Source organism: Marmota monax, unplaced genomic scaffold (genome assembly GCF_021218885.2).
Source record: "Marmota monax isolate L192 unplaced genomic scaffold, Marmota_monax_Labrador192_F-V1.1 WCK01_AAM20220418_F8-fsc00070, whole genome shotgun sequence".
Lineage (NCBI taxonomy): Eukaryota > Metazoa > Chordata > Mammalia > Rodentia > Sciuridae > Marmota > Marmota monax.
In genome coordinates this window covers 9971202-9997132 of record NW_026692116.1, presented here as the reverse complement: position 1 = coordinate 9997132, position 25931 = coordinate 9971202, and the positions used below count along the sequence as shown (strand labels likewise).

Sequence of the window (25931 nt, the reverse complement as noted above, 5' to 3'; positions counted from 1 at the left end):
ATATATATGTGTGTGTGTATACATACATGTATATATTTTTTTGCTATTGTTAAAGCACAATATGAAGACAAAGAGCTGCCATTTGGGGAGGTAAATAATGTTCTATCAGCCAATGTTCTTATTTCATGTTTACTTAATTAATGTTTACTAAATCCCTCAAAAATCAAATCAATTTTTCATCATAGGACTTGAGACATATATATTATAGAAAATTATTGAAATAGGTATTTTTCAGATAAGCACGTATTTCCAGAAAATTGTTGCTAGGAAGCTATCAAGGATCTTACTAGCAAGATTAAAATTATAAGTATTTATTTACAAAGTTGTACTAGGTAGAAGATAATATTATAAATATTGGCATTATTCAAAAGTTGCTTTAAAAAACCCAAAAGAGGAATAGACAATAGTTATATTTACACTTTTGTTTTCATAAATAATTGATAAAAATGGAATTACTGACAAATATGATCGCTCTTCCTGAATTCTTCCTGAATTAAAATTTAAAATTAACTTGCTAAACATTTTATAACCCAGTATTCCTTAACAATTGCATTTAAAGATTGTTAGAATTATTCAAATTCTACAAAAATATAATTCAATGCCAAATCAATGCTCGTGTTCAACTAGCCGAGTGAAACGGTTATCTGTATAGTCTACTTGAGGAAAGCTGGGAAGAAATCTTGAATATCTTTGCTTAATGTGGATGAATTGTTTTTCTATACCTCAGCTACATGAAGAGGTGTTGAGTGGCAGTTATCAAGACGCACTCCCTGGAAATAAGTTGCAGTTATTTCGGTATATTTTTTCATATGTGCCCAGAGATAAGGGCAGTCCTCTGGTTTATTTCCATAGCGTAATTTAACACTGTCTCCCCAACAAATCAGTTCTCTTCTTAAATAAACATCTGAACCTGTTAAAAAAGAAGTTTGTTTTCAATGGCTTAAGAAATAGAATAAAAACATTTACTTCAAGGAACTATACCATTTTAAAACTGCATTATTTCTACCATAAATGATATATTGGCTAAAATCATATCTAAAATGATATAGGACAAAGTTTTCTATCTTATATATATGTGGCAAAAATTACACCTTATAGTCTCTTCTAAAAGATTGAGCTCAATTTCAAAATTCCAAGTTATTTCCTGAGGAAAAATAGTGATAGCATTATCATAGACTCTTATAACTATAGTTCTACCAAAACATTTTAAGGCTCTGTCTCCAACTTGCTACTCAATTTTGGCAAGAATTTATATTAAATTCATGGCATATAGAAGAATTTCTTTTTTCGTTTAGAATGGTTAGAAAAGAAAGGGCAGAAATACTTAAGCCCAAGGTCATATTCTTAAATAACAGCATACAAGATTTCTGAATCAATTCTAAGGTCACAATAATAAACTACTAATTCTAAACTGTTGAAAAAAATACATATCAAAATGTTTCCTATAAAATGCTTCCTGGCAATAACATGGTTGTTGAAAACAAGATGCTAGAGTAAGTGAGGGGAACCTAAAAAAAAAATTAGTTTCTGGTATAACTGCCTTTCAAATACCTTAATACCTCTCTGGCCAGTGGTTGAAAATCTCTCTTATGTAGATGTAATTATAACAGCATTAGTTTCAAAGTTCTACCTCCTTTTCTTCTCTCTCAAACTGGTGAAACAGTTTAAAAACCTCTAGCCTAGTGGGGAAACAAATCAAAAAAACAGATCATATTGAACTTTCTATGAATTTTTTTCCCTATCCATTGAGAAGTCAAAAGTGATGTACCTGGTTCAGCAAAGTTTCGAAGAGGATCATCTCCCATCACCCATCCATTATGTGCCATGAAAAAACAAGCTTTATTTGGAAGGTGAATCATAGATTCTTCTGCAGATAAGGCCATTTCTTCAAATGGGAAAGTAAAATACCTATAGAGATAAAATTAAATATTAAATCCACACATTAAATATTAAATCCACACAGAGAAACTGCTTGGAGAGAATCTGAATTAGCAACATTAAAAATTAAACTTTCCTCATGAGTATAATAAATAAAATTAGTGTGACACCATTTACAGGAAAAAAACTTCAATATAGGTAAAAATCAATAAACATTATTTACCTCCCCAAATGGCAGTAAATCTTATAGGATATGACAAATGGAGTTAACATTGCAGCATATATAATGCTAACATTTTAAGGAATTTTTAAAACCTCTCTTAAAATCACAAGAAAACAATTGCGATATTGATGCTACTTCTCAAAGGCTTTTACTATCTTCTAGTTGCCCAATTTATGTTACATTTTATCTATAAAGTAAAGAACTATGGAGTTGGGGTATAGCTCAATGGTAGATGGCTTGTGGAGCCCCTGGGCCCAATCCCCAGCATTGTCAAAAGTTAAAAAAAAAAAAAAAAAAAAAAAGAGGAGGAGGAGAAAATAAGGATCTAAATGCTTGCTCAATTTGATTAACACTATATTTATCACTAACTGCTATGGTTTGAGTGTGTCTCCCAAAAGTTCATGTGCTGGAATCTTAATTTCTTAATGTGAGAGTGTTAGAAGATGGGCATTATTTTTAGTACTTGGTCATATGAGTGGAGCCCTCATGAATGAATTAATGCCTTTCTTGTGGGAGGAACTCACACAAGGGACTGGATTAGTTATCAAGAGAGTGGGTTGTTAGAAAGTAAGACTGCCCCTCCTGCTTTGTCTCTTTCATATGTGTTCACTTGCCCTTCCCCTTCCTATCATGAGTTGAGGCAGCTGGAGGCCCTTACCAGAAGCTGAGTAAATGCTGGTGTCACACTCTTAGACTTCTCAAGTCTCCAAAACCTTGAACAAAACTAAATCTTGCTTCTTTTTTTAATATTCATTTTTTAGTTGTAGTTGGACACACCTACACAACTATTTTATTTATTTATTTTTATGTGATGTTAAGGATTGAATCCAGGGCCTCACACGTGCTAGACTCTACCACTGAGCCACAACCCCAGCCCCTAAACCTTGTTTCTTATGAATTACCCAACATCAAGCATTTTGTTACCACAACAGAAAACAGACTAAGACACTAAGTATGCACACCTCCAGAAACATTAATGTAAATAACAACAACTATAAATTTGTTCATATGGATGATCATTTTTCTAACTAAAGATTTGCCTAACACAATTAAGCCTAATTCCAAATCAAAACTCTCGTAGTTTAAGAAATGTACTGAAGTTGTGCTTTAAAGGAAACATTTAGGTTAATTCACAGTTAAAAACAAATTTTAGTTTTTAATCGTTCAAGAAAAGAAAAGAAAATGGAATACCTGGTAACTAAAGGATATCTTCTAGTGACAGGTCCTAGTTTAGGACCATGGCCAGCCAGTCGTTCATAAAACACATTTCCCAAAAGGCAATTAACTGCCTGGAAAATATTAAATTATATTGCATCATCATCAACAATAAAAAAATAGTTTAAAGACTCAAAGAAAAGCAATAAATATAGGTAAAACCTGTTCCTGATGGTAATTCATGAGTTGATGCTTCTCTGAATTCAATTCATCAATTCTATTACGGAACCAATTACAGCACTCTTCAATCGCAGCTGGCCCATCGCTAGAGCAGATAAAGCAATACAAACCTATTTAACATTTTTTACAAAACTTACATATAAAATTTTTCTAACAAGGGTCATAGAAATCTTAATCATCAGAATCTTATTATGACTGAAAAACTTTTCCAACAGTAAAGACTGTTATATACATGCACAGGAATATGACCTGGCACATATAAAAAACATGAATACATCATGTGCTGAAGTAGAATTATGGTGCCTATTTCATTTCATATGAAGGATTTCAATAAGCTCTTTGAAAATTATACTAGCCATAATGTTTTATAAGTAGTAGTAGTATTTATTTCACAAAGAAAACAAATAACATACTCATGCGGTATAAAAGTCGCTAGTGCAATGTTCATATCCACAGTGCAGCCAAGCCGTCTGTATTCAGGATCCTGAATAATCTTCAGATGCTGCTTCGGATCAGACTTGGTTACTCTCCTATTTCCTGAAAGAAGAAAAGATGAGTATTTAAATGCAAATATTCACAGGGAGATTATAACTGTCACTGATTTTAAATTTTTTTAAATATTTATTTTTTAGTTGTACTTGTACATAATACCTTTATTTTATCTATTTTTATGTGGTGCTGAGGATCAAACCCAGGGCATCGCATGTGCTAGGTGAATGCTCTACCACTGAGCCACAACCCCAGCCCCTGATTTCAAATTTTAAATATACAATTATTTCATAGAAAATAAAACAAATATTAATTTCATAACCATCTTCCTACCCCTCCATCCTCCTGCTTATCATCTCCATACCACATACCATACACATACACACAGTGGGTGGGGGTAATACACAGAGACAAAAATATCATTATAAAACAAAAAACAAACAAACATAGGGATTGTTATCAGTTCAACTCAAGCCCCACGTTTTTGCTCTCAGTCAATGTCCACTACTACTATTGCTTCTTCTTTTTTAACACTGCTGGGAATCAAATTCAAGGCTTTATGAGTGCCAGTAAATACTCAACTCCTTCAGCCCTACTTATTAAACTTTATGACATCTGTACTTTGGTAGTAGCATTTTCTTCTCAAGTGCTACCAAATAATCTAACCTCAGGAGTTGTGTTTCCTCAAAGATTGCTTCTAATTCTAAAGTAAATCTTATTAAAAACTTGACTTTCTTTGCTTTCTCTGAAAGAAGTACTTGTGATGGAAGGCGGGAATGAACTGTGGGCACATCTGAGCCAACTCTAAACGGAGGTAGGCCCTTTGGAGAACACTTGGTGCAATTTCAAGGATCTGAGACCACTCCATTGCTTTTGCGGATGTCTGACTCAGAGAGAATTCTGTCATACTGAGGAATTTATTGGGTGAAACAGCCCCAGATTCAAACACAACTCCCGGGAGACGGAGAGAGATACCAGTGCCCCAACTAGTCTTGAGGTGCCAGCTGCCTCCAGGAGGAAGAATTACTGGGCAAGTGGTAAGTCACCAATCATGCCAACTTCCCCACAGCCTCCTGCTTCTTGAAGAACCCTTCCTCACAATAAATTCCTTTGGCCTGTTTCTTTATAAATAAAGCATTTGTGGGCTTTTTCCTTTGTTATATACTAGGCTTAATTTTCCATTAATTAATTAATTGGTCCTTGTTTTATTCTAAAGAGACCTTGAAATGGCTTACAAAAACATAAGCAATAAAATAAAACAGATTCTTAAAACCCAGTTTCTAAGGTTCATCTGGAAGAGTAAAACTGCTAAAAAATGCTTGAGAAAGAAAAAAACAAATCTATACCAGTAGTATCAATAAATAGTTTTTAGTACTGGTAGAATTGAAGGCAGATAAATGGAAAACACAGATAAAAGCCTAAAGTATATTTAGGATATGGCTATACACTAAGAAGTATTATGGTTGTATTTCAAATCAGTGTAAAATTATGGATTATCAATTTAACAACATTTTAAAAATAAAGCTAAATACCTTTTTCATGTGATACACATAAATTGTAGTGTCATAAAATATTTTATTGGAAAATATGAATAATATTATTAGAAAAAACAGTATGTTTATGAAAAGCCTTTTCTAAACATGATGTGAAAAGCCATAAAAGAAAAGACTGACTACATTGAAAATAAACAGCACCATAAGCAATAGTTAAGATCAACAGCATACTAAGAGAATATATTTAACACCTATATAATAAGGAACCATCAATAATAATGAATCAATTTGAAAAGGACAAACAGTCCAATAAAAAATGGGAAGAAATACTAACAGACAATTAATGCAAGAAATGTAAGTGGCTAATTAACATGTGAAAAGATACTTCATTAACATAAAAAGAAATATCAACTAAGACAAGATATTTAACCATACATACCAAGATGATTTGCCTGACTGAAAAAAGATTTTAAAGATTATTGGTATCACATGTTGGTAAGAGTTTTTCAAAATATGTGAGTAGGTATAATTTTAAAAAAGCAATTTGATGATATCTATTGTATTTGAAATTTGCATATCCTTTGACCTACTTGTTTCACGTATAACAATTTATCCTGTAGATCTACTTATATAGCAAATAAACATACATATACAGGGTATATTTTAGATAGTACTGCTTATAAGAATATAAGTTCCACTAGGGCAAGGTTCTTGCTATGTTTGCCACTGAATTCTCATGCCTGAGTGTCCAGCACACAGTAGGTGGATCAATAAAAATGCATTGAATGAAAGAATTACAAAAAAATTGGGGAAAAAAAAAGCTAGTTAAAGTACTCTTTTTATTTTTAAACATTTGTTTGTCTGTTTGTTTGTTTGTTTATTTATCTATCTATTTTTTATGTGGTGCTGAGAATGGAACCCAGTGCCTCACACGTGCTAGGCAAGCACTCTACCACTGAGCCACAATCCCAACCAGTTAAAGTACGTTAAAACAGTGTATTGCTACTTGGGAGTTAAGAGAAATAACTATAATAAATTCATATTGTCAGCTAATGAACAAATTAAATAGTCCATGCTTTAGTTTAATGTATGTAACATATATACAAATATAAAACGAGTATATATATAGTTTACAGAGAGAATTATGTAAAACCACATGTAAAATCTGAATTTCTTTCAAAAATAATCTGAAAGGAAACACAGAAACTATTACTTGGTAGTTCCCTCAAAGTATGTTTTGTAGGAGGGGAAGTTGCACATTGTATTTTATTATATTTTGAACTATTTGGGGCTTTTTCTCTTTATAATGAGCACACATATTACATATAAATGATACTACTTATAAATATTAAAGGAGAGAGAAATTTTTGGTGAATAAAATATGAAGCAAAATCAGGACTAAAAGTTCCTGTATTAAGGTGTTACCTACTTGTAAAAGCTGATGCCTGAATCCAACTGAGTTCTTAAATGTAAAGGCAAACTCATTTCTACTTCAAAGGCAGTATATTTGGGTCCTATTCTAGTCTTGGTCTCTGGACAAGGAAGAAAATTTTCTATTTTAAAAGAACCCCTCCCGAGTCCCCAAACATCCTCCCTGCTGGGCTGTCCCATACTACTTGCAGATACTTTCTTCATAATCCTTTCTAATTTGTCTCCTAAAAACCTCAAGTTCTCTTTGAGTATGTTTTTTTCCTCTTATTTTGTTAAGGGGACACTGATTAACTAGATTAGTTACATCCTTAACTGAATATTTACTTTTTTACCTTTTATTATTAGCTAATATCTAACTTCAGTCTCACTAGTTGTAAGGAGGGTGTTTGTGGTGAGCACCATCGGTTGGAAGTCCCTCTTGCATAGTTAAGATTCTTACCTTAGACAGCAGAAGATTCACATTTCTCGATTTCAAAGCCTTGTTCAAGCCTTTCTCAGCTGAAGTAACCTGCTCTACCTAATTCCCATTCATGCTTTTAACAAATATATGCTGAGTTTGACTATATTCTGAGCATTCTGCCAACAATAAAATAAAAATTGGTTTTATTATTAGAGCATGCCCTTTAGATGTTTCAGCTTCCAGAATCAGTTTTCAAATACCAAAAATATTGTATCAAAACAACAGATTTAATGAATATTAACTAAGGAAAAAAAAGGAGTTATCCTTTTAAAAGTAATATTAAATTTCTTAAAATTGATAGGAACAATCTACTGCATCTATTTACCTTGTGTTAGAAGTCTTCTAAATTGTTCAACTGCTTTGTGAACATCTACTTGGAAAAATTCCCAGAGTTGGATCTTTGGAAAAATATCCTCCCAAATTATTTTTCGAATACACTGAAAAATTTTAACAGTTAAAACATATTTTTAAATATTTCACCAAATATTGTTTAACATATTAAAACACTGATTATAAATAATTTTCAGCTGTATATTTAATTTGTACTTAAGAAATTTTGTTATTTTGATTTAGTCTGGTATTACTGTATAAATACTTACATTCATGTGTTGATCATTTTCAATCAAAGCAGGTATTCCTTTTTCTTTGTATTTTCCTTCTGCAACATCACAGGAAAAATGCCAGAGTGCTCTGTCTAAGACCCAGGCAGGTTTTAAGTGTGGAGAATTCACAAGATTATATGCAGATTCTGGATGTTCCTGGATCCATTTACTATTAGCAGCTTAAAAAAAATAAAAACAAATAAATTTGAACAAAAGAAAACTCATATCTTATAATTAAATTGAAAATGGTATCTATGTTAGGTTTAAAGATGAAATATCAACATCTACCACCCACTTCCTTCTATATTTAGATATCGATATTTTATACTGATTCTGTTTTATGAAAAAAAAAAACTTTGGTTTTGGTATCTTCTCATACACTTGTTTTTTAACTTAAATATTGCTTAGGAAAATACAAAGGAAGAAAAATTAGTTCTTTCACAAGTAACATCTTTGCACAGCTAATCCTAAAGGGTAAAATATGTTGTTTTTATGAGATTGAGAAATTGCTAATTTAATTTTTTAAATAGACAAAAGTTAGACCCAATTTGTTTTATGTTTACAATGGACTAATGCCCCCTGAATTCATACTGAGGAATACAAGTGGTTAGAAAAATGGAAAGTAATACCTACTGCACACCCAGAATTGTTCTACGCAGTTAAATAAACTTTGTTATTCTTCATTTCCTCTCACACAATACAGAACATACTGTTATGTTCCTCTCATAGAGGAGGAACTAAGGCTCAAGGGTTGAGTAATTTGGCCAGAGGAATTAATGTAAGTCTCTCTTCAGAATCTGCAATTGTGACCACTTTGCTGTGCTGATGAGATGACCATGTTTGTGTCTTATTTACTCAGTGAGCTCACTTATAGAATTTTAGAATCAGTATCATTTTTAGTTTCTGTCTTTTATTTAGTAAGCAATTTAGTTATTATTTATTTATATCCACAATAAATAAACACTTAGGTGAAGTCAGGATATATAAGGAGCAGAGATCATATAATAAAAGTGAAATTAAAGCCCAGCTTGGTGTGCACATCTGTAATCTTAGCTATGTGAGAGGCTGAGACAGGAGGATCAAGAGGTTATAAGCCAGCATGGGCAACTTAGTGAGACCCTGTCTCAAAATAAAATAAAAAGGGCTGGGGATATAGCTCAGTGGCAGAATAACTTACTTAGAATGCACATGGCCCAAGTACTGCCAAAAAAAAAAAAAAGTTAAACTGACAGTTCTCCAAACTGGTACCAAGATACTGCCCCGTAGATTTATCATCACATTCACTGAAATTCAAGTTAAAAAGACAAAATGTAGTCATATTTGTATCCCATTAGGATTTTCACTTACTAGTGATGTAACCTAGTGGTAGAGTCTCATGAGCAAGGCCCTGGGTTTGATTCTGAGGACTGTGCACGTGTGCATGGGCGCGCACGCGCTCGCGCGCGCGCGCGCACACACACACACACACACAGATATGTATGTTAAGGATAAATGCCAAGGATATCTGATTTTTTTTCTTTTGATATGTTGCCCTAACTGGTCTTTAATTAGTAGGCTCAAACAATCTTTCTGCCTCAGATTCCTAAGAGGCTGGCCATCTTCATGTCTGACTCTACCCAATTGTTTTTAAGGGTAAAATCTTAAAACTCTATTTCTTTTCTCAATATTTTGATACAAAATCAAGTGGTAAGTGAAAGAATTCTAAACATTAGGTAGTGTAAGTATTTTTCTAATTTTACATGAAAGAGAAATCCACTCTATAGACTTCTGGAGTGCAGTAGTATAGAACTCAGCAAGTACTATCCCCAGCAAAACAATTGGTGAGAATTATAAAATACAATCATCTAAAGTCTATGAAAATTATCCTGTGAACATTTAGCATATGTAGAGCATTTATCTAATGTAAGAACAGCAGTCTCGCAATATGATCAATAGTAACACATATACTAGACCATGCACTTAGAAGGCATAGCTTCCCTTTACCATCTTCTCTGGGTGGGATATGACACAGGAATTGGAGCAGCCATGTTTGATTAAAAGCTGTAAGCAAAGCAATGGAGACAGCAGAGCTACAAGAGAAACAACTTCCTTTCCCTGCACCACTGAGCTAGTACTCTAGTCCTGAAATGCCTACCTAATCTTTTGTAAAATCTACATACAATCTCAATGTTAAGTCACTTTTTCAGTCTCTCTGTTACAGCTACCTAAGCCATATTCTAACTTTTACCATTTGTAACTAATACAATGCCATCACATGATTTGATGAATTTGACATAAATAATATTATAGATGCCTAAGTAATTACCAATACTGTCAATTTTATAAGTAATGAATACTTAGTTGTTAGATTACAATGGCTTCACTGTAGACTTTGAAACCTGGTTTCCAGGCACACAAAGAAACACCGAATGTTAGAATATATCTATTTTTTCAACCTAATTTTGCTGCTATTGTTGGAGATTATCATCTATATTGATGAAATAGATCAATAAATTTTTTAAGTATCTTCATAATTCCTATGTTTACTTGGAAAATACCTCATGAAATTTCTTGAATTTTTGAACCACCCAGAATTCCTGTTCTATACATATGCAAATTAGTGGTTTCCACACTCTTCAACATTGTGGCCCACAAAATATTTTGTAAGGTATGATGGGTTAAACTGAATACATGCCCAGAGGCATCATCAGTCCAGACTCAGTTGCTATGACAGGTAAAAGGAATAACTATCTCCTTGAAGATCATCAGTTGAGAAAATTTGGTACATTTTATAGAACTCTATATAGCTAAGGTATCTTGGGAACAAAAATAGTTTTTTTTTTTTTTTTTTTTGGTGCTGGAGATGATCTAAAGCTCTTTTAATATGTGAAGGATATAACTTCTGAGAGTTTACTGATAATTTTCTCCCCAGTAGTAGAAATCATGTAGTTCTTTTCATACATGCTATAGTACCAGATATTTTGCTATACAGAATATGTTTGTTTGTCTGGAAAGTATTAATACTCTATGTTGAGATATGATTATTAGGTCCTTTCTATCATGACTCTTTTTATAAACATCACATACAAATTCTATATTGACTATATCCTCAACTAGCACTGTTTTCTTGGAACAAAAAAAGTGATACTATGTACAGTGATATTTGAAGTTGAAAGACATTATCATCATGTATGTCTATAAAATTTACATTACATAAAGAATGAGGATGTGGCTTGATAGTGAAATGCTTGCCTAACAGTTTTGAAGCCCTGAGTTCAGTTCCCATCACTGAAACAAACTGTTATATAAAATATCGAGGAATGAAATAATCAGAATTTAATATTCTCATCAAAATTAATGAAGTTCATACCAGTATGATTGTAGACAACATCTGTAATACAAAGAATATTCCATTCTTTTTTCAGTTTTTCCACGACCTGTCCAACATCATGCCATGTATACTTTTTAATAGGTCTTGAGAAATCAGGATTTAATTCTAACTGATCAGCAAGGGAGTAGCACGACCTAGATAGTCCAAGTGTCTGCAGTGGGGTGAAATGAATCATGTTGTAACCTGAAAAGCAAGACAACAAAGACCACTGTAAGAAAAAACAAACAAAACCAACCTAAAACTAAGAAAAATATCAATGTAAACTTTCTTAAGTAAAATAGAAAGGCTACCATACTATTGGAAAAGGAGTCAACGACTTAGGTTCAAATTCTAGCTGTACCAAAAGAGACTTTAAGCAAGTCCACTTATATCTTTCAGAATATCAGTGTCCTCATCTACAAGACCAGGGTAATAAAATAGTGTACTAGAAAAAAAATCACAAAACAGTGCTTAGTTATTATTAGGGATTCAATTTCTATTTGTTGAATAGACATATTTATATACAAAAATATCAGTATATACTCATCTCCTAATTTTAATGTTTCACAGTACTTATAGTACATAGTTATGCCAGTGAACTTTTCATTCCTTTCTTAATCCTACATTTAACTTGAAAATAGAAAATTAATGTTACTCCTATTTTATATAAGAGTAAAATAAGCTTTATCTTATTGTAAGTATTGGCAGCTCATGCCTTCCATGTGGAAAGTCAATATTTATTAATTAAAATTATATAATAATATATTTCCTCTACATTTTAATAGTTTGCTACTGGTTTTATATGTCAAAGCAAAAATCTCAGAAATAACAATGATCACATTTTATCATAGATGTCCTTAAGTTGAACCACATAACTTGACATTTTTATGGATTAAAAAGGGTCAACTTTAAAAATTTTCATATGGTTCTATTTTCATATGGTTCTATTTTCATATGGTTCATATAATTACTAAATATATTAAGAGGTAAAATTAGAAGTAGGAGCAAAACCTCTGAAATCTGTATTTCAGAGGATAATTACATTTATTTTAAAAAAGAAAAGGAAAAGAAACCAAGCTGACATCACCTGACTCTTTTGCAACCCTCAGTCTGTCTTCCCATTCATCCAAAGGTCCTAAACCCTTGGCTAAGAATGTCTGGAGAGTAACACAGTCCAAGGGTAACACGTGATCATCACTGCCAACACGTAAAACAGGGTCCACAACTATGTAACCTCCACCACTTTTCTCATTTCTAAGGAAAAAAAAAGCAAAATTAAAACTTTCCATTTAATGAGAGGGAAAAAGCGAGATTTTTCTAGTATCTGAATAACTGGAAGGAACTATCCTATTTAAAATTATATTATTTCTAACACATACAATAATTTACAAAGTTGCAACAAAACTTAATGGAAAGCAATTTTTTACCCATTCTGCATTATTACACAGTTAATACTACATTGCACAATTACTATATAATTATACCACATACAATATACATAATATCTAATAATGTTGTTTTAATGAAAAACAAATGTACTAGAATTTATCAGAAATAGCCAGCACACTTAAATAAATATCATCCTATAATCAGGTTGTAGGAAAAGACTAGATAATCTCATAGAAATTGAAGAGCCATATTCTATTTGTATCTCAAAAAGCAATGTAAAAATTATACTGCCATGGTTGATAACTTTTTATAAATTACATAATTTCAAGTTTTACAATGAATTAACTTTTTTTCCCCATATACAGAACACCTAACTTCACTTACCCTTGAAGGAAGTAATACTGAAATGATCCCGATTGTTGCAGATTAAGTTTACAATATTTATCAGAATCATCTTCTCTTTCTGTCGGATTTTCCCAATCCAAGGAACGGAATTTTTCTCTATTAAATGTTTCTCCAGGAAATGGGTAGTTTGTATACACAGTAACTGCTTTACCCTGCAAAGTTGGGCCTAATCGGAACTGTAGTTCGAACCCTAAATAAAAACCATATTTTAAAAAATTATGTTAAAAATACTGTTTTATTTAAAGAATTATAAAAACTAAGATTCTGATTTAGCTGCATTTTGTTTTACCAAGTATAGCAAACACTGTGGAACCATCTGCTTCACAATGTCCTGTTTCTTTCCCTGTAAACTGATTCCTATTCACATAGTTACTTTAAGATGTGAAAATTCTTACATCCTTATTTATATTGATCTCCTCAATCCCTCACAGCACCCTACCCTCACCCCTAAATTGACTTGTGCAGAGGTGGGCATCTGAGTGAAGATGTTCTCCAATATTTTTCAAACTGCAGCAGAGAAAGTGAGTTTCTCTATGGTGTCAAGAGTATGGGATTATATATAAAACTTGGGAGGTATACTGGGACAACTATCCTACTCTACAAAGAAAACAAGTCTTCAGTGAAAGAAGTCAAACTCAAAAGAGGCAGAGTTTGAACTTTTCACAATTCTGAAGGCATGTGAGCCCCATATTGATATCTGCTGAAATACAGTCGTATGCTAACAAAGATGTACCAACTGGCTGGAGTGGTGGGAAACACTAACTTGTAGTACTTGTTGACTTCTTCTTTTTTATTTATTTATTTAGTTAGTTAGTTTTCGGCGGACACAACATCTTTGTTTGTATGTGGTGCTGAGGATCGAACCCGGGCCGCACACATGCCAGGCGAGCGTGCTACCACTTGAGCCACATCCCCAGCCCCACTTGTTGACTTCTTGATAAGAACAATTCCACCATGGATAATCTAAAGCTATTGAAGCCACATCATTGAATGTGGAATCAGAAGGGAAGTACACATTGGTTCTTCTGAGTGAGTACATGAACCTCCACATGAACTGCTATCCCTACTCATCATGATTTAGTTATTAAACTCTTTGTTGGAATCCTGACACCCAAGATATTCCCATTCTTTCCCAAGTCATACTATTTCTATTAAACTATACCTGAGACTTGTATTACAAGTACTTATCATTAGAGGCAACAAAAACAAAACCCCATTATAGTTAAAACTTTACTGTTGAAGAGTTTTGGTCGGTTTAAGGAAGGCTTTGAACTTTTGTTACAATTGTTAGAATGTGAAAGTTTTGACTACACTCCAGTCTGTTAGGAATACAAAGCTTCTAAATATGATGTATCTCAATTAATGATAGGCAAAAAAACTGAAGGCAGCAGGAAATTTAGTTAAGTATAATTTTTAATACTTAAGGAATATTTTTGAGAAGATAGGAAATACTAATAGTTATAATGACTGATTTATTAAATAGCCAATAAAATAATAAAACATTAAAGACTGAGCACCTATAGGGAACAAAATAGAAAATTATTCCACCCTTGCAGTGCTGGAGTTCTAGAGAGGAAAGAGCATATTAAACAATGAACTTCACAAATAAATAAGTAAAGGAGGGGACATATATTGAGAAAAAAAGGGGAAATAAGCATTTTAAGGACAATGGAGGAGAGGAAAGATGTTAATGTGGTGGCAGAAATTTTAAATAGAATGGTAACTGAGAAGCTAAAGGGTTTGAGAGAAGTAAGGTAATTGGTCACATCTCTATTATGGCCATCTAAGGAAAGCACTGACTATGCGAAGAAAACAGGACAATAAAACTAGTATTTAAGTATGTGCTGGTTTCAGAAATGACAAGCAGCTTAGTATAGCTGGGTTGGAATAAGGTAAGGGAAAGGAAAAAGAAAAGAAACAGGTAATTAGATCATACAGACCTTCTAGGCCACTGTAAGTATTTTGGCTTCTCTTATCAGAATGAGAACACAAAGAAAAAGTTCTTGAAGGAAATTATTAGTGTTGCTCCCATGAATATGTGAATAAAGGAGGAAAATAGCCTTAATGCTGAATATGGAAAAAGATTTAATGGTCTGAATAGAAGATTAAATGAGCCACAATATTCCCTTCAGCAAAAGCCTAGTCCAGAGCAAGACCCTAACTCTTTTCAATTCTATGAAAGCTAAGGGATGTAAGAAAAGGTTGAAGTTAGCACAGGTTGGCTCATGAGGTTTAAAGGAAGAAGATATCTTCCTAATATAAAAATCAAAGCAGATTCCAAGGTGGCAGCTGCAGTATGAAGATCTAACTAAGATTAATGATGAAGATGAAGGTGGCTACATTAAACAGATTTTACATGTAGATGAAACAGTCTTATAGTGCCATCTAGGAGTTTTTCATAGCAACAGAGAAGTCAATGCATGGCTTCAGAGGCAGGCTGACACTCATTAGAGCTTATGCAACTGGTGAATTTATGTCAAAGTCAGTACTCACCATTCTGAGAATCCTAGGGACCCTAGGAATTACACTATATCTACTTTGACTGTATTCTATAAGTAGAACAGCAAAGCCTGGATGATAGCACATCTGTTTGCAACATGGTTTACCGAATATTTTTAAACCCACGGTTGAGACCTACTGCTCAGAAAAAAAAAAAAAAGTTTCTTTTCAAAATATTACTGCTCATTGACAATGCACTGGTCATATCAGAGTTCTGATGCAGATGTACAATGAGATTAATGTCTGCATGCCTGTTTAAAAAAGTATTCATTCTGTAGCCCATGGATCAAGGAATAATTCTGACTGTTAAGTACAAATATATGTATGTATTGAGTGGTACTAGGGATTGAACCCAGGGAAGTTCTCTTAGTGATATCCCCAGCCCTTGCTTTTAAATTTCTGTTTTGTTTTGAGGCAGGATCTCACTAAGTTGCTCAAGCTGGCCTCGAACTTGTGATCTACCTCTTGCTTCAGCCAGATGAGTTTCTGGAATTAAAGACGTGTATCACTGTGCCCTGGTAAGTCTTTATTATTTAAGAAATACAGTTTGTAAGACTAAAGTTGGCATCAATAGTGATGGATCTGGGTAAAGTAAACTGAAAACTTCTCAAAAGGATTTGCCATTCTAGGTGCTTCTAAGAACATTCACGATTCATGGAAAGAGGTCAAAATATCAAGTTTAAAAGGCATTTGAAAAAAATGTAGTTCAATCCTCATGGATGACTCTGAGGGCTTAAGACTTCAGTGATGTAAGTGATTGTAGATGTGATGAAAACAGCAAGATAACTAGAATTATAAGTGCAGCTGAAGATATGGCAGAATTGCTGTAATTTATTTAAAACTTTAATGAATGAATAGTTGTTTTGTATGATGAGCAAAGCCAGTAGTTTCTTGAAATGGAAACTATTGGTAAATGCTGTGTACACTGTTGAAATGACACAAAGGATTTAGAATATTCATAAATTTGGTTGATAAAGCAATGGCAGGGTTTGAGAAGACTCACTTCAGTTTTGAAAGAAGGTCTATTGTAGGTAAAATGCTAGGAATGTCCCATGCTATAGAAAATTTTTGTGAAAGTTGATTGAGATGGCAAAATTCAATGTGACCTTATTTTAAGAAATAGCTATAGCCACTCCAACCTCCAGCAACCATTGTGCTGATCAGTCAGTAGGAATCAACATTGAGAATTGTCATTAAGGCTCAGATGATCATAAGCATATTTTAGTGATAAAATATTTCTTTCCTTTCCCTCCCTTCCATTCTTTTCCCAATGCTAGAGATCAAATCCAGGGTCCTACACAAGTGAGGCAAGACTACATCACTGAGCTATACCTGTAGCCCTAATAAATTATTTCTTAATGAAGGTATGTACATTGTTTTTTAAGACAGAATGCTATTTTATACTCAGTAGACTACAGTATAAGGTACACATAACTTATATACACACTGGGAAACAAAAATACTATATGACTTGCTTTATTGTCTTGGTCTGGAATGGAGCCTGCAATATCTCTGAGGTATGCCTCTATTGTTAGCTTAGAATTCTATACCTGGTAAAAATATCTTTCAAAAACAAAGATTATGAGAATCAGGTTTTTCACTGTCAGAGAGGGTTGTTACAAATAAACAAGGGGGGAAATTTATAGTGAATATTATATTGGATATGATTCAGAGGTAACAGTATAAATTGCTGTTTACAGTCAGCTTGGGCCAAGTGTGATGAGAGGATTAGCAACTTGGGAGGCTAAGACAGGAGGATTGCAAGTTTGAGGCTAGGCTCAGCAACCTAGTAGGGCCCTAAGCAATCTAGTAAAAACCTGTCTCAAAATTTTAAAATTGATGGGTTGGGGATATAGCTCAGTTGGTAAAGTGCTTGCCTTGCATGCACAAAGCCCTGGGTTCAATCCCTAGCACTACACACACACACAAAAAAAAAAAAAAAAAAAATTGAAAAAAAAATAGTTAATAGTAATAATAGGGTTGGTGATGTAGCTCAGTGGCAGACGGTTCATCTACCATGCTGGAAGCCCTGGGTTCCATTCCCAGCCCTGAAGAAAGGAAGGAAGGAAGGAAAGAAGGAAAATTAGTATGGTTCAAGGCAAATCCTGACACTAAGAACATGTTGGTATGTTCCTCTCAAGTCTAAAATTATTCTTTTGTAGCAGTAAATTGCCCACATTGATGTTCAACAGGTGGTAAATTTTTCTACAATACTAAATAATGGGAAAGATATTTTCTGTAAAGATTTCAGTAAAACATGATAGAATACCAGACTCTTCGAATTTACTCTAATCCAATCAAATTCTATGACTGCCAAGAGAAATATAGCCTGCTTTCATACTGTAGTATGAATAATGTGAGTAAATAGAAGTTCTAACCATTTCTGAAAAAAGTTAGTGATAAGAACTGTTAATTACATTCCTGAATTGAAATAAAATATGGATATAAATTTATTCATAGTAAATGGTGTTAGTAAATCAAAAACAAATTATCCAAACAGTGTTATTAAGTAACTAAACATCCAGAGACTCACTTTTCACATTGTACCATAAAACCAAGAATTTTTTCCCCAGGAACTACGGAACTACATACACAATTTTTTCTACAAATTAATATAGCACTGATATATTAAGAATTTATATATATTATACATGTGTGTGTATATATATATATATATATATATATATATATATATATTTATTTATTTATTTTAGTTGTAAGTGGACACAATGCCTTTATTTTTATGTGATGCTGAGGATGGAACCCAGTGCCTCACCCATGCTAGGCCACAACCCCAGCCCCAAGAATTTTTATTGTTTTGACCTAATAATTTAATGTAGGTATATATCTTTTTGAGGAAATAGTGATGCAAACATAGGTCATGTATTAGGATATTTATCATAATCTCATTTACTATGATTAAATAAACTGACAAAAACCTAAATATCTAATAATTGGAAATAATGAAATAATTTATGATATATCTATAAGATGGAATATCACAAAGCCATTTTAAATCATGGTATAAAAAGGTATTTAAACAGCATTTAATACTTTGTTAAATTTTATGTATCTGAAATCCTTTCTGGAAAAAAGTATGGCTGAAACAAGGTAGTAAGGAAGGTAATATACACTCAATAACATTATAAGCAGTAGGGGGGAAAGCAGTTACAAAATTGTTTAAACAGTATGATCTCAATATTTTTAAACAAAAAGCACAGAAACAAAATGTCTTTTTTATACATTCTTATAATTGGTGAAAGTCATTAGAGCTACAACATAAAAGAATAGATTAAGAAATAGTTGCATGTAGAATTAAAACATGAAATAAAATACTTAGTGTCTATGAGAATCATCTATATACCTTTACAAGAATGTTTACATTTATCATCAGGGAAAATGGTGACATTTTAAGCATGTGCAAATATCAGAGACTAGCCAATTGGACATATTTAAACAAACTGCCACCCATTACATTTATACAAATATTGTTTTTCTAATTACACAAAGACTCAGAGAACTTGCAGTACAAAGGTTAAAACTCATCTAACATCTTTAAAACAGTATTTGAATAAATAGTCTAATTTCAGAAAAAAAGACAAGCATTCCCAAAATGAGTATTTATATAATGTACACGTAAATTCAATAAACTATGTAAATTGTGAAACACTAGAGAAAAATTAAAGGAATAAGATATAAATGAAATAAACACTTTTTAATAACTTATTTTATTTATTAATAAGTGGAAGTCTTTCAACTCTCAGTAAAAATTAATATTGATACTGTCAGTGAAAACAATTTGATTAAATAAATTTCATTATTTTTAAAGGTCTTTAATATTCTGTTATAAAGTGATTCAAAGTTCAAAGTTCTATATTTTGATAAGTGGTTTTAATGGCCTCAAAGGTGGAAAAAATATTGTACAATGGTATCCAAATACAAATAAAAGACAATCTTAGTGCTGTGTTCATTAAACCATATATTAATCTTTTTTCTCAATTGTAGATGGACACAATACCATTATTTTATTTATTTATGTGGCACTGAGAAGCCAAAACCCTGGCCCCATGATATTAATCTTTAATCACATTCACCAACTGTATAAAGATTTTTGCTGAAATGCTAGTGAATTTATATTTTTTCTGACATCAGCAATTGTTTTTATAAGCTAATCACACAAAATTCTGAAGCATGACTATAATAAACTAATGATGTGAAAACCAATTGAAAACTTTTATGTGGAAGATTTTAAACACAAAGGAAAATTGGTTATCAATTTTTTAAAGTGGACATGTGTTCGTTTACATGGGTAAAAATCACACAATGATAGAAGCATTTCTAAAATATATATTCAAACACTTTTGCTACAGAAAGGAAAGTATGTCTAGATACTGAACTGGACATACTGTAAATTGTTTCTATAAATCAAGTTTCATTGAACACAGTGATATCCATTCATTGCCTATGTCTGCTTTTGGGTTACAATGGCATAGTTCATTAGCTCCAACGGTATGTAACCTACAAAGCTGAAAAGATTTGCTATCTGAAAGTTTATGGGGAAAAAGTGTGCCAAACTCTGCTCCACAGTATCAATTTCCTTCAGTAAAGCAATTAACTTTATCGTTTGTGTATCTGAAAAAGATAAATGCTTTTTATTTTTTTCTGACATTTTCTAAGTTTCATATTAGAAGGCTACTTGTCATTCCTGAAAACACAGAATCTCAAAGGGCAAGTCTCAAACACTTAAACAGTTTGTAACTCATCTTTCCCAACTTCAGTAGAGTAAAAGAGTCATTTCTGGTTATTCTTCCTCTTGTTTCAGAGTTTTGGAAAGATTGTTTTGTTTTGTGTTTGTTGTGTTGGGCATTGAACCTGGAGCTTCACACATGCTAGGCAAGCTCCCTACCACTGAATTACATTTCTAACCCCTATTATTTAACATAATATAACTTGTTTATCTACTTAACTTGACTTAAGTATGTATGTAATCCATGGCAACATACTGAAAAAAAAAACAAGGGTTTGATTGGAAGTGCCCCCAGACCTATGACCTCAATTCTTTCCTCATAATGTTTTTTGTTTGTTTGTTTGTTTTTTAACTTATCTGACAGAAACTGGGAGTGTTAATATTAGTTCATATATTAGCAAAATTAAACACTTTTTTTTTGGTACTGGGGATTGGACCCAGGAGTACTTTACCACTAAGTCACATCCCCAGCGCTTTTAATTTTTATTTTTATTTTGAGACAGGTTCTCTCTAAGTTGCTGAGGGTCTTGTTAAGTTGCTGATGCTGACCACAAACCTGAAATTCTCCTGCCTCAGCCTCTCAAATCACTGGGATTACAGGTGTGTGCCACAGCACCCAGCTTGGGTTACTTTTAAAGAATTAAAACAGAAAGAAAAGCAAGCACGCAAGCAAGAAAGAAAGAAGAAAAAGTAGTAGTCTATGTTGTCTTTCTGTGTCCCAATACATAGATCAGTGTATACAAGACACTCTAGACCTCTAATCCAAGTCATAGAAACTAAAATTTTTATGTACAGTAAATGAAACACTAGAATACCTGGCCTATGCCAGATTCCATAATTAATCATCATCATGCTAAAATTGACTTAGATCATAGCAGTACATAGCGTGGCTATCTTATTCCTCATGCTAAAACTAGGAATACTTTATTCAGATTTGCAATACATATTACAGATTTGCAGACATAGGCAATACATATCCCTCCTGGAGACAGCTAGCAAGATGAGTGATAAAGTATTATTGTAAATGGAAATTTTTCCCTCCACATGATTTATAGAAACTGAAGCTCCTAAATAAAGAATGTTTATATATAAAATGTTTATATTTTCTTAAAGAGGAAAAATGATAAATTTAACCAACCTATATAAAAGATGGAAGAATTCCAAATATGGAGAATACTTATTATGTTCATTATTCTGCTACTAAGTGAGATAAATAAAATGGGAAGACTCATGCTTTGGCTAGAAAATAATTATTCAGTCTTCTACTTGTTGAATTAAAAGAATCTACAGAGATGTCAGTCTTGAAAATGAAGATAAATTCTTTTATGGAAAAAAGAAAAGAAAAATGAAGAATGGTTTGGTTGTTTGTCAATTAACTATGAAAAAAACTAAAAATTCCCAGTTTTTTCACTCTAATTGGTTACTAAGTCCTATGCATTTTAAAATGTCTCATTCTGTCCCCCTTTGCAACTCTGATATTGTTAAATCCTTATCTTTAACCAGATACCATTTTTAAGCTTTTTTTTAATTGTAGATGGACACAATACCTTTATTTTTCATTTATTTTTATGTGGTACTGAGTATCAAACCCAGTGCCTCAGATGGGCTAGGCAAGCACTCTACCATTGACCTACAACCCCAACCCCCAGACAGGTTTTTTAAAAGAGCCTTCTGGATGATTTCTTGTCCCAGTGTTCCCTCTCTTTAATTCATCCTTCACATTACAAATTATCTTCTAAAATAATATGATCACTACAAAAAAAGTGACATATTCCCATTCATAGCATTTGGACGAAATTACTGTTTCTTAACTAGAGTTACAAAGTCAACCACATCATTCTTATTTCATAAGACCTTCACAATCCCCTCTTCAAACAGGTTAGCTGAATTTGCCAAGTTTTGGTACATTTAATCAGAGCTGTAGTGATCGATCAGCAAGTATTTATTAACTGCCCTTCTGTGGAAGGGCAGAATATCTTTATTTCACAAATAGAGAAATTAATGCTAAAAATGTAACTTGACGAAAGCCACATAATTTGTTAGCAGCACAGCCAGGAAAATGCTGATTCCTTACACTTGTCATTACACTGTACTCAAAAGCTTCCATGAAGAAAGCAAAGCTCAAGGACCTCTTTTAAGGAGTTCTTGGCACAACAGCTGAGGCAGTAAGAATGCATAATTCTTTGAGGCTAGGGGAACAGAAAAAAAAAAAGGATTCCTAGCAGATACTTGCAATTAATTAAGATGTAGAAGGGAGTCCAGTGAGACAAATTAAGTTGACAGGAATATTAAGAGGGTAAAGAGGAAAAAATAGTCAAAACCAGAAAAGTGCAGAGTCAGGAAAGCCAAAAATGGAGTAAGTACTTGGTGATCTTAAGTGCCACACCAAGTTGGAAGAAGAGGAGGGTTGGCATTGGGGGTAACACATGAGATGGCTGAAATTCAAAGAAAAATAAATTTAACTCTTCAAATATTATAGAAATAACAAAATTTCTTCAAAATGATTACCACTGTCCATTTGGTACACCAGTAAGGGGGAGCTGTATTTATTTTTCATATATTCAATTTCTATTTCACAAATTATATTACATAAAATCACTGTGGAAAGTTTTTCAATGTTGAAAAATTACAAAACCTAAGAAAATACAGCATCTATGAATCTGTTTTATAGAAACACAATTTGATCTTTTAAATCACAGCTTAACTATATGAGCATAATCTCATTGGCTATTTTTTATTTGGCAAGAAACTATTTTCAGCTTTTATCTTCCCCACATTTGAGAGCATTTGGATTAATATAAAAAATAGTTTATTATATTTTTGCTGTACTCTACTAATTCAGAGGTTCAGTAAAGGAAAAGAGTGAGCTATAAAAAACCAAAGTTACAGATATCTCAGCAAAATTATATATAAAATATTTTCACTAAGTTTTAATAAGAAATGCTATCAGAAATAATGTGGTCATTAATGTGGGAGTTTGCACAGAAGGAAAATTGACCTATTTTATCCTTGTTCTTACATGACAGATATAAAACACTTTTAACTAAAATCAACTATAATTAGTTTAATCTGCAGAATATGAAGATCCTAGAAAACTGTATCTAACTCAAAGTTTTATTGTTTGGCGCTGGGGATTGAACCTAAGGCCTTACTCATGTCAAGCTCAAGTTCTACTACTTTAGACATCATCCCAGTCCCTAACATAAAGTTTTAAAAATTTTAAACTGTATAACTAAGAAGAACCAATAAAATTTTTAATTGCCCATTAATGAGTTAAAATTTAAAAGACACAAAGGAGCTATTCAAACAACTTGCTACTTACCTTGTTCAAGTCTGAAGAGGGTCTTTTCCAGCTTTTCCATTTCGTTTAGTAGTAAAATTCTAATCTGTTTACCGTGTCCCATTTTGGATTCTGGAGGCTTTGAAATCTTTCAGAAGAATTAAAGGAACTCCAAAATCAAATGAGTTACCCCTGTGACACACAAAAAAAGGAATTACAAAAAAGAAAATAACTATTACCTTAAACTCTCCAGGGCTGACAGCTAGCTGCACTTACATGTTCTAAATGTCGTTTAACTCTAGCAGAGCAATGAGAAAGAAGGAATCTTATAAAGAAGATCCGAGATGGCAAATTGTTTTCTCTTCCCTTAAAGCACAATGAGGAAGACTGAAGCAAATATACTGTATTGTCAATTCTTACAAATAAAACATAACAAAACCAAACAAGTTAAAGCATTCTCAGAGAAAAGCGATACTATTTAAGAAAGCCTGGAGTTCAAGGGGAAAAATTCCCCGGTCTCAGGCCAAAAGGCTGTCAAGTCTCCAAATGGCACTTCTGCTTACAGGAGATTAGTCTGCTCAAAGATAACAGGTGGGAGATCGCCCCATTCCCAAATTCGGGTCAGAAGCCACCAATGGGGAGATGAGAACAGAGGAAAGCAGTTGTCGCCCCTGGAATAGCTGTAATAGACATAGGATGGACAGAGAGAGCTATAGATAGAAAGAATGCATTGCTCCGGGAGGCCAGCAGCATTCCTAGCACTTACGGTGAGCAAGTTATACAGGCGGCATCTGGGAAACCCCGGGTCTGGCGCTATTCGGGGGAGGGCACGGGAAGGCAAGCAAAAGGGGACAGGCCGGCTGCCCAGCCGTGGACAAACGCCGCAGCCCAGGGAGGGCAGGGCGCGGTGAAGGGCAAAGGGAGGGGAGGTGGCGCCAGCACCCGGAGACCAGCGGGGAGCGTCCCCGAGACTCCGCCTCGCGCGGGTCCCCCGGAGGCCCAGATTCGACCCGGCGAGGCGTGCACTGGCTTAAGTGGGAGTGGACCTGCCTCTCTTCCACTTCCGGGAACCTCCAGGCCCACTAGCCCAGACCGCTAGTCTCGCGAGAATGTGTTCACTGCGGAGTTTCAGGCTGCGGGAAGCCGGCTTCCCAAGTGGCTGCAGCGGGCCCAAGCTGGGAACCGCTATTTCTCCCGGCCTTAGGGGAGGTGTGGCGGCGTGGGTGCCACAGCCTGTGAACTGAAAATTCTGTGGTTCCAGGCTACGAAATAGATTGAGCCGCCCAGTAGGATCTTTTCATGGGAAGGACTGAATGCTGAGAGCCAAGCAATGTGGCTTCTCGTGCCTTTTCTACCACTGTGTGTTTCCTGTTTGGGGGGGGGGGGGTTTCTTGTTTTTCCCCCCAAAAAAACTTGCCTAAGTTCCCCTAGCCTTGATTTCCCTGGGTTTGAAATAAGGAACCTGGCTACAGTCTCTGACATACCATCCAACAGGTGTCCATCCTTTCTGGGCTCAGTGGTGCATCTGTGTAACCCATCTATTCAGGAAGCTCAGGCAGGAGAATTGCAAGTTTGAGGCCAGCCTCAGCAACTCAGTGAGACCAGCTCAAAACAAGACCCCACAACAACAAAAACAACAAACAAAAAATCATATCCTAGCAGGGAACATCTTCCTGAATGCAGACACTGGACTAGGTGGGTGAAGTGTGGCCAGTCTACAATAGAGAGGATGAATACTGCTTGTATTTACAACATCCGGTTGTACCAGATGATCATCTTGAGATTAAGCTGCACATATTTTACACCAGAATTTCTGGACTCTGTGTAGATGCCTAAGAAGATTTTATGCCTGAGGAAAAAGGAAAACCCATCTTTCAGAGTTTTTCAAGAACACCTAATGGTCATGAGAAAATGGACAAAAGGTTGGGGTTAAGTTAACCAGGTATGGATAAGAATCTTATTTTACTGTGAAATTACAGTTTTGTAGGTCCAAAAAGGATGCTGAGGTGTGTTTGTTAATCAACTTTGTGTGTGTGTGTGTGTGTGTGTGTGTGGTGATGGGAATTGAACCCAGGACCTTGTGCATCCCCTTCAAGCATGTGCCCCCATATAACTGGGAGATTTCCAATTAGACTTGCCTCTTAGAGATCCCACCTAATAGTGTTGCAGGCTGGGGGCCCAGCAATCAACACATGAGCATTTGGTGGACATTCAACCAAATCATAGAAGATGGGGTGGTCATCAAATCTTGTAAGGCTTTGCAGGCCATTCTAAGGACTTAGACTTTTACT

At 34.0% G+C, this 25931-nt stretch overlaps 1 protein-coding gene across 4 annotated transcripts in view; it reads right to left on the bottom strand.

Annotated features, from left to right (window-relative positions):
* Nucleotides 1-24687, bottom strand: part of Agl (amylo-alpha-1, 6-glucosidase, 4-alpha-glucanotransferase) — a 73867-nt gene extending 49180 nt beyond the window's left edge. For 3 of the 4 annotated variants that reach the window (XR_009228584.1, XR_009228585.1, XM_058585453.1), the window contains exons 1-12: nt 24407-24687; nt 23683-23832; nt 13094-13304; nt 12408-12574; nt 11321-11524; nt 7969-8150; nt 7695-7806; nt 3910-4033; nt 3479-3581; nt 3293-3390; nt 1769-1908; nt 723-910 (exon numbers count right to left, since the gene is read on the bottom strand). Coding sequence is in view for 2 of the 4 variants with exons in the window: in XM_058585453.1 (XP_058441436.1) it covers nt 723-910; nt 1769-1908; nt 3293-3390; nt 3479-3581; nt 3910-4033; nt 7695-7806; nt 7969-8150; nt 11321-11524; nt 12408-12574; nt 13094-13304; nt 23683-23764 (1611 nt within the window). In the remaining 2 variants the exon portion in view is untranslated. Of the gene's footprint in view, nt 1-722; nt 911-1768; nt 1909-3292; nt 3391-3478; nt 3582-3909; nt 4034-7694; nt 7807-7968; nt 8151-11320; nt 11525-12407; nt 12575-13093; nt 13305-23682; nt 23833-23916; nt 24152-24406 lie in introns of those variants that run through there. The other variant, XM_058585454.1, reaches the window with a different exon arrangement.
* Between the last annotated feature and the right edge of the window lie 1244 nt (nt 24688-25931).